The sequence below is a fragment of the Cherax quadricarinatus genome, chromosome 6, assembly GCF_038502225.1.
Source record: "Cherax quadricarinatus isolate ZL_2023a chromosome 6, ASM3850222v1, whole genome shotgun sequence".
Lineage (NCBI taxonomy): Eukaryota > Metazoa > Arthropoda > Malacostraca > Decapoda > Parastacidae > Cherax > Cherax quadricarinatus.
This window is the reverse complement of record NC_091297.1, coordinates 3,022,748-3,034,992: the sequence shown is the minus strand read 5'-3', so window position 1 is coordinate 3,034,992 and position 12,245 is coordinate 3,022,748. Positions and strand designations below refer to the sequence as shown.

Genomic DNA, 12,245 nt, shown 5'->3' with positions numbered 1-12,245 from the left:
CAGGTATGAAGCACCATCACAGGTGTCCACCACCACCACACAGATGTCCACGACCACCACAGGTATGAAGCACCACCACACAGATGTCTACGACCACCACAGGTACCCAGCACAACCACAGGTACCCAGCACCACCACAGGTTCGTCTCATACACAACCTACCCAACATTCTCCACTTGACTCTCCACTACATATACTCCTGTATATGTAGTCAATAAAGGATCGCAATATAGAGCATTTGTGTTTATTTTTCCATACTGTCATTGTTTTATACTGTGTCTGTCCACGTGACTTTGTAATGTGTAGACCACCGACCTCGGAACAACAGGTTAGGTTAGGGGTGGCCCGGTGGCCTGGTGGCTAAAGCTCCCGCTTCACACACGGAGAGCCCGGGTTCGATTCCCGGCGGGTGGAAAAATTTCGACACGTTTCCTTACACCTGTTGTCCTGTTCACCTAGCAGCAAATAGGTACCTGGGTGTTAGTCGACTGGTGTGGGTCGCATCCTGGGGGACAAGATTAAGGACCCCAATGGAAATAAGTTAGACAGTCCTCGATGACGCACTGACTTTCTTGGGTTATCCTGGGTGGCTAACCCTCCGGGGTTAAAAATCCGAACGAAATCTTATCTTAAGGTTCGTCAGGAAACAGGACAACAGGACGCGGGTCTTAACGGAACAACACACACCGTCGGGAGTGGAAGAGGTAACTAGGTTAGATAAGAGGAAGGGACGGGTAGCTCCGGTTCCATGAATCAAGCGCCGTGCAGCATCATCATGGCCTCCTCCTCCTCTTCCCCCGCCCCTCCTTCCCCTCCCGCGGGAGTAAATATGAGGAGAGAGTAATATAGGAAACTTTGTTCGTCAGTCTGTGGTACACTAGGAAAGAATTGTGCTGAATCAGTTGACTTATTTAGATGAACCTTTCAAGGAGAAATACTTTTGTGACATCTGTCTGAGTGTATTGTGAGACACGAGTGTATAGTCTCGTAGACTGTGTGAGTGTATTGTGCTTGAGTGTATTGTGAGACGAGTGTAGAGCATCATAGGTTACCAGAGTGTAAAACACTTAGCAGATGTTAACGAGTGTAACGAAGCAGTTGCAGAGTCTGCGGAATTTATGTTCATATCTGTTCGGCAACTAAATAAATAATGCAAGAACCGTGAATAAAATTATTCCTGAAGGTGACACCAGTATACAGTACACCACCTTTGTCTGCCTGAAGGTGACACCAGTATACCACCCTTGTCTACCTGAAGGTGACACCAGTATACAGTACACCACCCTTGTCTACCTGAAGGTGACACCAGTATACAGTACACCACCCTTGTCTACCTGAAGGTGACACCAGTATACAGTACACCACCCTTGTCTACCTGAAGGTGACACCAGTATACAGTACACCACCCTTGTCTACCTGAAGGTGACACCAGTATACAGTACACCACCCTTGTCTGCCTGAAGGTGACACCAGTATACAGTACACCACCCTTGTCTACCTGAAGGTGACACCAGTATACAGTACACCACCCTTGTCTACCTGAAGGTGACACCAGTATACAGTACACCACCCTTGTCTACCTGAAGGTGACACCAGTATACAGTACACCACCCTTGTCTACCTGAAGGTGACACCAGTATACAGTACACCACCCTTGTCTACCTGAAGGTGACACCAGTATACAGTACACCACCCTTGTCTACCTGAAGGTGACACCAGTATACAGTACACCACCCTTGTCTACCTGAAGGTGACACCAGTATACAGTACACCACCCTTGTCTACCTGAAGGTGACACCAGTATACAGTACACCACCCTTGTCTGCCTGAAGGTGACACCAGTATACAGTACACCACCCTTGTCTACCTGAAGGTGACACCAGTATACAGTACACCACCCTTGTCTACCTGAAGGTGACACCAGTATACAGTACACCACCCTTGTCTACCTGAAGGTGACACCAGTATACAGTACACCACCCTTGTCTACCTGAAGGTGACACCAGTATACAGTACACCACCCTTGTCTACCTGAAGGTGACACCAGTATACAGTACACCACCCTTGTCTGCCTGAAGGTGACACCAGTATACAGTACACCACCCTTGTCTACCTGAAGGTGACACCAGTATACAGTACACCACCCTTGTCTACCTGAAGGTGACACCAGTATACAGTACACCACCCTTGTCTACCTGAAGGTGACACCAGTATACAGTACACCACCCTTGTCTACCTGAAGGTGACACCAGTATACAGTACACCACCCTTGTCTACCTGAAGGTGACACCAGTATACAGTACACCACCCTTGTCTACCTGAAGGTGACACCAGTATACAGTACACCACCCTTGTCTACCTGAAGGTGACACCAGTATACAGTACACCACCCTTGTCTACCTGAAGGTGACACCAGTATACAGTACACCACCCTTGTCTACCTGAAGGTGACACCAGTATACAGTACACCACCCTTGTCTACCTGAAGGTGACACCAGTATACAGTACACCACCCTTGTCTACCTGAAGGTGACACCAGTATACAGTACACCACCCTTGTCTACCTGAAGGTGACACCAGTATACAGTACACCACCCTTGTCTGCCTGAAGGTGACACCAGTATACAGTACACCACCCTTGTCTGCCTGAAGGTGACACCAGTATACAGTACACCACCCTTGTCTGCCTGAAGGTGACACCAGTATACAGTACACCACCCTTGTCTGCCTGAAGGTGACACCAGTATACAGTACACCACCCTTGTCTGCCTGAAGGTGACACCAGTATACAGTACACCACCCTTGTCTGCCTGAAGGTGACACCAGTATACAGTACACCACCCTTGTCTACCTGAAGGTGACACCAGTATACAGTACACCACCCTTGTCTACCTGAAGGTGACACCAGTATACAGTACACCACCCTTGTCTACCTGAAGGTGACACCAGTATACAGTACACCACCCTTGTCTACCTGAAGGTGACACCAGTATACAGTACACCACCCTTGTCTACCTGAAGGTGACACCAGTATACAGTACACCACCCTTGTCTACCTGAAGGTGACACCAGTATACAGTACACCACCCTTGTCTACCTGAAGGTGACACCAGTATACAGTACACCACCCTTGTCTACCTGAAGGTGACACCAGTATACAGTACACCACCCTTGTCTACCTGAAGGTGACACCAGTATACAGTACACCACCCTTGTCTACCTGAAGGTGACACCAGTATACAGTACACCACCCTTGTCTACCTGAAGGTGACACCAGTATACAGTACACCACCCTTGTCTACCTGAAGGTGACACCAGTATACAGTACACCACCCTTGTCTACCTGAAGGTGACACCAGTATACAGTACACCACCCTTGTCTACCTGAAGGTGACACCAGTATACAGTACACCACCCTTGTCTACCTGAAGGTGACACCAGTATACAGTACACCACCCTTGTCTACCTGAAGGTGACACCAGTATACAGTACACCACCCTTGTCTACCTGAAGGTGACACCAGTATACAGTACACCACCCTTGTCTACCTGAAGGTGACACCAGTATACAGTACACCACCCTTGTCTACCTGAAGGTGACACCAGTATACAGTACACCACCCTTGTCTACCTGAAGGTGACACCAGTATACAGTACACCACCCTTGTCTACCTGAAGGTGACACCAGTATACAGTACACCACCCTTGTCTACCTGAAGGTGACACCAGTATACAGTACACCACCCTTGTCTACCTGAAGGTGACACCAGTATACAGTACACCACCCTTGTCTACCTGAAGGTGACACCAGTATACAGTACACCACCCTTGTCTACCTGAAGGTGACACCAGTATACAGTACACCACCCTTGTCTGCCTGAAGGTGACACCAGTATACAGTACACCACCCTTGTCTGCCTGAAGGTGACACCAGTATACAGTACACCACCCTTGTCTGCCTGAAGGTGACACCAGTATACAGTACACCACCCTTGTCTGCCTGAAGGTGACACCAGTATACAGTACACCACCCTTGTCTGCCTGAAGGTGACACCAGTATACAGTACACCACCCTTGTCTGCCTGAAGGTGACACCAGTATACAGTACACCACCCTTGTCTGCCTGAAGGTGACACCAGTATACAGTACACCACCCTTGTCTGCCTGAAGGTGACACCAGTATACAGTACACCACCCTTGTCTACCTGAAGGTGACACCAGTATACAGTACACCACCCTTGTCTACCTGAAGGTGACACCAGTATACAGTACACCACCCTTGTCTACCTGAAGGTGACACCAGTATACAGTACACCACCCTTGTCTACCTGAAGGTGACACCAGTATACAGTACACCACCCTTGTCTACCTGAAGGTGACACCAGTATACAGTACACCACCCTTGTCTACCTGAAGGTGACACCAGTATACAGTACACCACCCTTGTCTACCTGAAGGTGACACCAGTATACAGTACACCACCCTTGTCTACCTGAAGGTGACACCAGTATACAGTACACCACCCTTGTCTACCTGAAGGTGACACCAGTATACAGTACACCACCCTTGTCTACCTGAAGGTGACACCAGTATACAGTACACCACCCTTGTCTACCTGAAGGTGACACCAGTATACAGTACACCACCCTTGTCTACCTGAAGGTGACACCAGTATACAGTACACCACCCTTGTCTACCTGAAGGTGACACCAGTATACAGTACACCACCCTTGTCTACCTGAAGGTGACACCAGTATACAGTACACCACCCTTGTCTACCTGAAGGTGACACCAGTATACAGTACACCACCCTTGTCTACCTGAAGGTGACACCAGTATACAGTACACCACCCTTGTCTACCTGAAGGTGACACCAGTATACAGTACACCACCCTTGTCTACCTGAAGGTGACACCAGTATACAGTACACCACCCTTGTCTACCTGAAGGTGACACCAGTATACAGTACACCACCCTTGTCTACCTGAAGGTGACACCAGTATACAGTACACCACCCTTGTCTACCTGAAGGTGACACCAGTATACAGTACACCACCCTTGTCTACCTGAAGGTGACACCAGTATACAGTACACCACCCTTGTCTACCTGAAGGTGACACCAGTATACAGTACACCACCCTTGTCTACCTGAAGGTGACACCAGTATACAGTACACCACCCTTGTCTACCTGAAGGTGACACCAGTATACAGTACACCACCCTTGTCTACCTGAAGGTGACACCAGTATACAGTACACCACCCTTGTCTACCTGAAGGTGACACCAGTATACAGTACACCACCCTTGTCTACCTGAAGGTGACACCAGTATACAGTACACCACCCTTGTCTACCTGAAGGTGACACCAGTATACAGTACACCACCCTTGTCTACCTGAAGGTGACACCAGTATACAGTACACCACCCTTGTCTACCTGAAGGTGACACCAGTATACAGTACACCACCCTTGTCTACCTGAAGGTGACACCAGTATACAGTACACCACCCTTGTCTACCTGAAGGTGACACCAGTATACAGTACACCACCCTTGTCTACCTGAAGGTGACACCAGTATACAGTACACCACCCTTGTCTACCTGAAGGTGACACCAGTATACAGTACACCACCCTTGTCTACCTGAAGGTGACACCAGTATACAGTACACCACCCTTGTCTACCTGAAGGTGACACCAGTATACAGTACACCACCCTTGTCTACCTGAAGGTGACACCAGTATACAGTACACCACCCTTGTCTACCTGAAGGTGACACCAGTATACAGTACACCACCCTTGTCTACCTGAAGGTGACACCAGTATACAGTACACCACCCTTGTCTACCTGAAGGTGACACCAGTATACAGTACACCACCCTTGTCTACCTGAAGGTGACACCAGTATACAGTACACCACCCTTGTCTACCTGAAGGTGACACCAGTATACAGTACACCACCCTTGTCTACCTGAAGGTGACACCAGTATACAGTACACCACCCTTGTCTACCTGAAGGTGACACCAGTATACAGTACACCACCCTTGTCTACCTGAAGGTGACACCAGTATACAGTACACCACCCTTGTCTACCTGAAGGTGACACCAGTATACAGTACACCACCCTTGTCTACCTGAAGGTGACACCAGTATACAGTACACCACCCTTGTCTACCTGAAGGTGACACCAGTATACAGTACACCACCCTTGTCTACCTGAAGGTGACACCAGTATACAGTACACCACCCTTGTCTACCTGAAGGTGACACCAGTATACAGTACACCACCCTTGTCTACCTGAAGGTGACACCAGTATACAGTACACCACCCTTGTCTACCTGAAGGTGACACCAGTATACAGTACACCACCCTTGTCTACCTGAAGGTGACACCAGTATACAGTACACCACCCTTGTCTACCTGAAGGTGACACCAGTATACAGTACACCACCCTTGTCTACCTGAAGGTGACACCAGTATACAGTACACCACCCTTGTCTACCTGAAGGTGACACCAGTATACAGTACACCACCCTTGTCTACCTGAAGGTGACACCAGTATACAGTACACCACCCTTGTCTACCTGAAGGTGACACCAGTATACAGTACACCACCCTTGTCTACCTGAAGGTGACACCAGTATACAGTACACCACCCTTGTCTACCTGAAGGTGACACCAGTATACAGTACACCACCCTTGTCTACCTGAAGGTGACACCAGTATACAGTACACCACCCTTGTCTACCTGAAGGTGACACCAGTATACAGTACACCACCCTTGTCTGCCTGAAGGTGACACCAGTATACAGTACACCACCCTTGTCTACCTGAAGGTGACACCAGTATACAGTACACCACCCTTGTCTGCCTGAAGGTGACACCAGTATACAGTACACCACCCTTGTCTACCTGAAGGTGACACCAGTATACAGTACACCACCCTTGTCTGCCTGAAGGTGACACCAGTATACAGTACACCACCCTTGTCTACCTGAAGGTGACACCAGTATACAGTACACCACCCTTGTCTGCCTGAAGGTGACACCAGTATACAGTACACCACCCTTGTCTACCTGAAGGTGACACCAGTATACAGTACACCACCCTTGTCTGCCTGAAGGTGACACCAGTATACAGTACACCACCCTTGTCTACCTGAAGGTGACACCAGTATACAGTACACCACCCTTGTCTGCCTGAAGGTGACACCAGTATACAGTACACCACCCTTGTCTACCTGAAGGTGACACCAGTATACAGTACACCACCCTTGTCTGCCTGAAGGTGACACCAGTATACCACCCTTGTCTACCTGAAGGTGACACCAGTATACCACCCTTGTCTGCCTGAAGATGACACCAGTATACCACCCTTGTCTGCCTGAAGGTGACACCAGTATACCACCCTTGTCTGCCTGAAGGTGACACCAGTATACCATCCTTGTCTGCCTGAAGGTGACACCAGTATACCACCCATGTCTACCTGAAGATGGCACCGTTATATCGTAGCTGTGATTCCAGTGTCTGCCTGAAGGTGACACTAGAATCACAGCTACGGTATGTCTACAGGTCACTCCATTATGTATGAAGGTTAAGGTGCAGGATTTACACTGACTGGTAACAGTGTTAAGGTGCAGGATTTACACTGACTGGTAACAGTGTTAAGGTGCAGGATTTACACTGACTGGCAACCTAAAGTCGGTTCCTGACCAGCCGGGCTGTGGCTCGTACGTTGGTTTGCGTGCAGCCAGCAGCAACAGCCTGGTTGATCAGGCTCTGATCCACCAGGAGGTCTGGTCACAGACCGGGCCGCGGGGGCGTTGACCCCCGGAACTCTCTCCAGGTAAACTCCAGGTAACAGTGTTAAGTTGCAGGAGTTACACTGACTGGTAACAGTGTTAAGGTGCAGGATGTACACTGACTGGTAACAGTGTTAAGGTGCAGGATGTACACTGACTGGTAACAGTGTTAAGGTGCAGGATGTACACTGACTGGTAACAGTGTTAAGGTGCAGGATGTACACTGACTGGTAACAGTGTTAAGGTGCAGGAGTTACACTGACTGGTAACAGTGTTAAGCTGCAGGAGTTACACTGGCTGGTAACAGTGTTAAGCTGCAGGAGTTACACTGACTGGTAACAGTGTTAAGTTGCAGGAGTTACACTGACTGGTAACAGTGTTAAGCTGCAGGAGTTACAGTGACTGGTAACAGTGTTAAGCTGCAGGAGTTACACTGACTGGTAACAGTGTTAAGGTGCAGGATGTACACTGACTGGTAACAGTGTTAAGGTGCAGGATGTACACTGACTGGTAACAGTGTTAAGGTGCAGGATGTACACTGACTGGTAACAGTGTTAAGCTGCAGGAGTTACAGTGACTGGTAACAGTGTTAAGCTGCAGGAGTTACATACACTGACGAGAAACTCTGTCAGTGTAACTCCAACAAAAGTACGAGTGTTATTGTCCTGTCCCTTACATAATACACATATAGCGTATTTACTGTTCTTCCTCAGCTCAGTATTACAGTGTTGTAATTTGTAAAGTTGTTTGGTCTGGTAATAACAGAGTCTGTATCTTTATTATGTATTGTGTGTTTATTACATGCAAAGTTATCATTACTGCCTACTAGTTCATTACTTGGATCATTATTAATACTGTGTGTCCACCTTACATGCGCACTTCCCTCACATATATCACAAGTCAGCGCATGATGCGACTCATGACACCTTCGCCACACTGAACACAAGTGTACCTAATGTGCCTCGTTCTCATCTGCACTTTGCGGTTCCTGACAACGTTGAACATCACCGCACAGCAGTGCCACATGGCGCAGTGTGCCATTGTTTGTATGTGCGGCGGTAGTGACATAATAACTGTTGACTGGATGGTCGGTGTGGGTCCCTCACTGCCCTGGGTGTCAGTTCTCCCGGCGCCAGTCCCACCTCACGTAACTGTTTCCGTTTTGCAGTATATTACAAAATAAAACATGCAAAAAGTTATGGCAACTCTCGCTCTGCCGCCGCCTGCCAGTTTCACTCTCTTCTAGCTACACTTATTTTCCTCAAGAATAATATCCGGTACCTTGCGTCCTTCCATGTACACGGTCCGCTAGCTCAACATTCCAGCCTCTGCCTGGAACTCTACATTACTCTCTCCTGCTTCTTTTCCTGACACTAAGGGTTTACCACCCCAGAACTGACGGTAACTTCGGATACGTTGTACCACGATCTCAAAAGCTTAACTGTTTATTTCCTCACCTGAAACCACCAAAACTTCGTTGGGACCACAAGTGAGAAAGATAGGAAAGACCATGGCGATGAATGGAGACCTCCAGTGACCTTTGTTAATGTGGCTTAAACTTGTCCAGGTGGTCGCACCTACTATTACTACCTCACGACACCTGGGCAGGTGTGACACTGTCTCCTGATATACTCAATGCACCTACCTCCAGCTGCACTCCGTTTTCTATACCTGAGCAAAGTTACTGGATTTATTAAGTTAGGAGACCATTGACTGCATGTGCCACACTCAGTCACCTGCACACTAATATGAAGCAAGCATTAATGTATGAAACAGGGACTCAAGCTCGCAGTGTTTATGTGCTGAGAGATATCAGTACATCTTTCAGTGTACGTATGGAGGTTATGAGGCTCGTCATGAAATTTTTATTATTATTAATTATTAATATTATTATTATTATTATTATTATTATTATTATTATTATTATTATTATTATTATTATTATTATTATTGTTGTTGTTGTTGTTGTTATTATTATTACTGTTATTCTTATTAATAATAATAGTAATATTATTATTATTATTATTATTATTATTATTATTATTATTATTATTATTATTATTATTATTATTATTACATTCATTGGGAAGTGCTAAACCCGGACCGAGAAAGGTATCCCCGCATTTCATAAGCCCAGCTGCCTCTACCTCACTGCATGTATATCTGTATATGTGTATGAGGGTATATTTTTTGTATGAATGTATGTATGCACACCTGTGTAGGTATGCATGTACTCACCTAATTGTGGTTGCAAGGGTCGAGACTCCTGACCCCGGCTCTTCACTGATCGCTACTAGGTCCTCTCTCTCTCTCTCTCTCTCTCCTCCTTGAGCTTTGTCATACCTCGTCCTAAACCTTTGTATGGTTCCTGCCTCCACTACATCTCTTGCTAGGCTATTCCACTTCCGACAACTCTATAATTGAAGAAATACTTCCTAACATCCCTTTGATTCGTCTGAGTCTTCAGCTTCCAATTGTGACCCCTTGTTTCTGTGTCCCATCTCTGGAACAACCTGTCTCTGTCCACCTTATCTATTCCATGCAGTATTTTGTATGTCGTTATCATGTCTCCCCTGACCCTCCTGTTCTCCAGTGTCGTCAGGCCGATTTTTCTCAACCTTTCTTTGTAGGACATTTCCCTGAGCTCCAAAACTAGCCTTGTTGCAAACCTTTGTACTTTCTCTAATCTCTTGACGTGCTTGACCAGGTGTGGGTTCCAAACTGGTGCTGCATACTCCAGTATGGGCCTGATATACACAGTGTGCAGTGTCTTGAACGATTCCCTACTAAGGTATCGGAACGCTATTCTCAGGTTTGCCAGGCGCCCATATGCTGCAGCAGTTATCTGGTTGATGTGTGCCTCCGGAGATATGCTCGGTGTTATGGTTACCCCAAGGTCTTTCTCCTTGAGTGAGGTTTGCAGTCTTTGTCCACCTAGCCTATACTCTGTCTGCGGTCTTCTTTGCCCTTCCCCAATCTTCATGACTCTGCATTTTTCAGGGTTGAATTCGAGAAGCCAGTTGCTGGACCACGTGTCCAGCCTGTCCAGGTCTCTTTGTAGTTCTGCCTGATCCTCATCTGAATTAATTCTTCTCATTAACTTCACATCATCTGTGAACAGGGACACATATATCAAAAATAACACCGGTCGTAGGACTGACCCCTGTAGGACCCCGCTCGTCACAGGCGCCCACTGTGATACCTCATCACGTACCATGACTCGTTGTTGCCTCTCTGTCAGGTATTCTCTGATCCATTGCAGTGCCCTTCCTGTTATACGCGCCTGGTCCTCCAGCTTCTGCACTAATCTCCTGTGAGGAACTGTGTCGAAGGCCTTCCTGCAGTCCAGGAAAATGCAAGCAACCCACCCTTCTCACTCGTGTCATACTTCTGTTACCGTGTCATAGAACTCCAGAAGGTTTGTGACACAGGATTTTCCTTCTATGAATCCTTGCTGAGTGTCGTTTATAATCTTGTCCCGTTCCAGGTGCTCCACCACTCTCCCCCTGATAAACTTCTCCATGACTTTACATACTATACACGTCAGAGACACTGGTCTTTAGTTTAGTGCCTCATTTCTGTCTCCTTTCTTAAAAATGGGGACTACATTTGCCGTCTTCCATACCTCAGGTAGTTGCCCAGTTTCAAGTCATGTATTGAAGATTGTGGTTAGTGGCACGCACAGCTTCTCTGCTCCTTCTCTAAGGACCCACGGGGAGATGTTGTCCAGACCCATCGCCTATGAGGTATCAAGGCCACTTAGCAGCTTCTGCACCTCCTCCTCCGTTGTTTTTATGTCATCCAACACTTGATGGTATATTCCCTGTTGGTGCTTCCCTCTGTGCTGTCTTCCCAGAGCCCTTCCTGTCTCTATTGTAAATACTTCTTTAAATCTTATGTTGAGCTCCTCACATACCTCGTGATCGTTTCTTGTGAGTTCCCCACCTTCTTTCCTCAACCTGATCACCTGGTCTTTGACTGTTGTCTTCCTCCTGATGTGGCTGTACGACAGTTTCGGGTCAGTCTTGACTTTCGATGCTATGTTATTTTCATACTGTCGCTGGGCCTCCCTCCTTACCTGTGCATACTCGTTCCTGTGCATATGTGTAAGTGTGCTTGTGTATGTGTGCGCATATTTATGTACGCATACATATTTTTATATATATATATATATATGTGTGCATATGTATGTATGAACGGATGTACTCTTGCACAATGTATACATAGGAAACTATGTGTTTACATGCGCATGTGTACATCAGGGACCGACATTGTTGGTGATAGTCTCATCAAGGACAAACATTGTTGGTGATAGTCTCATCAAGGACAAACATTGTTGGTGATAGTCTTATCAGGGACAAACATTGTTGGTGATAGTCTTATCAGGGACAAACGTTGTTGGTGATAGTCTCATCAAGGACAAACATTGTTGGTGATAGTCTCATC

General features: G+C 47.1%; 1 protein-coding gene across 1 annotated transcript in view; it reads right to left on the bottom strand.

The window, feature by feature from the left end:
- The window catches only part of LOC128694025 (flotillin-1), a 40,935-nt gene extending 31,529 nt beyond the window's left edge, over nt 1-9,406 (bottom strand). Inside the window, exon 1 of the mRNA XM_070082079.1 lies at nt 9,257-9,406. Coding sequence (XP_069938180.1) covers nt 9,257-9,311 — 55 coding nt within the window. The 5' untranslated portion in view covers nt 9,312-9,406. The remainder of the gene's footprint in view (nt 1-9,256) is intronic.
- Nucleotides 9,407-12,245: the final 2,839 nt, after the last annotated feature.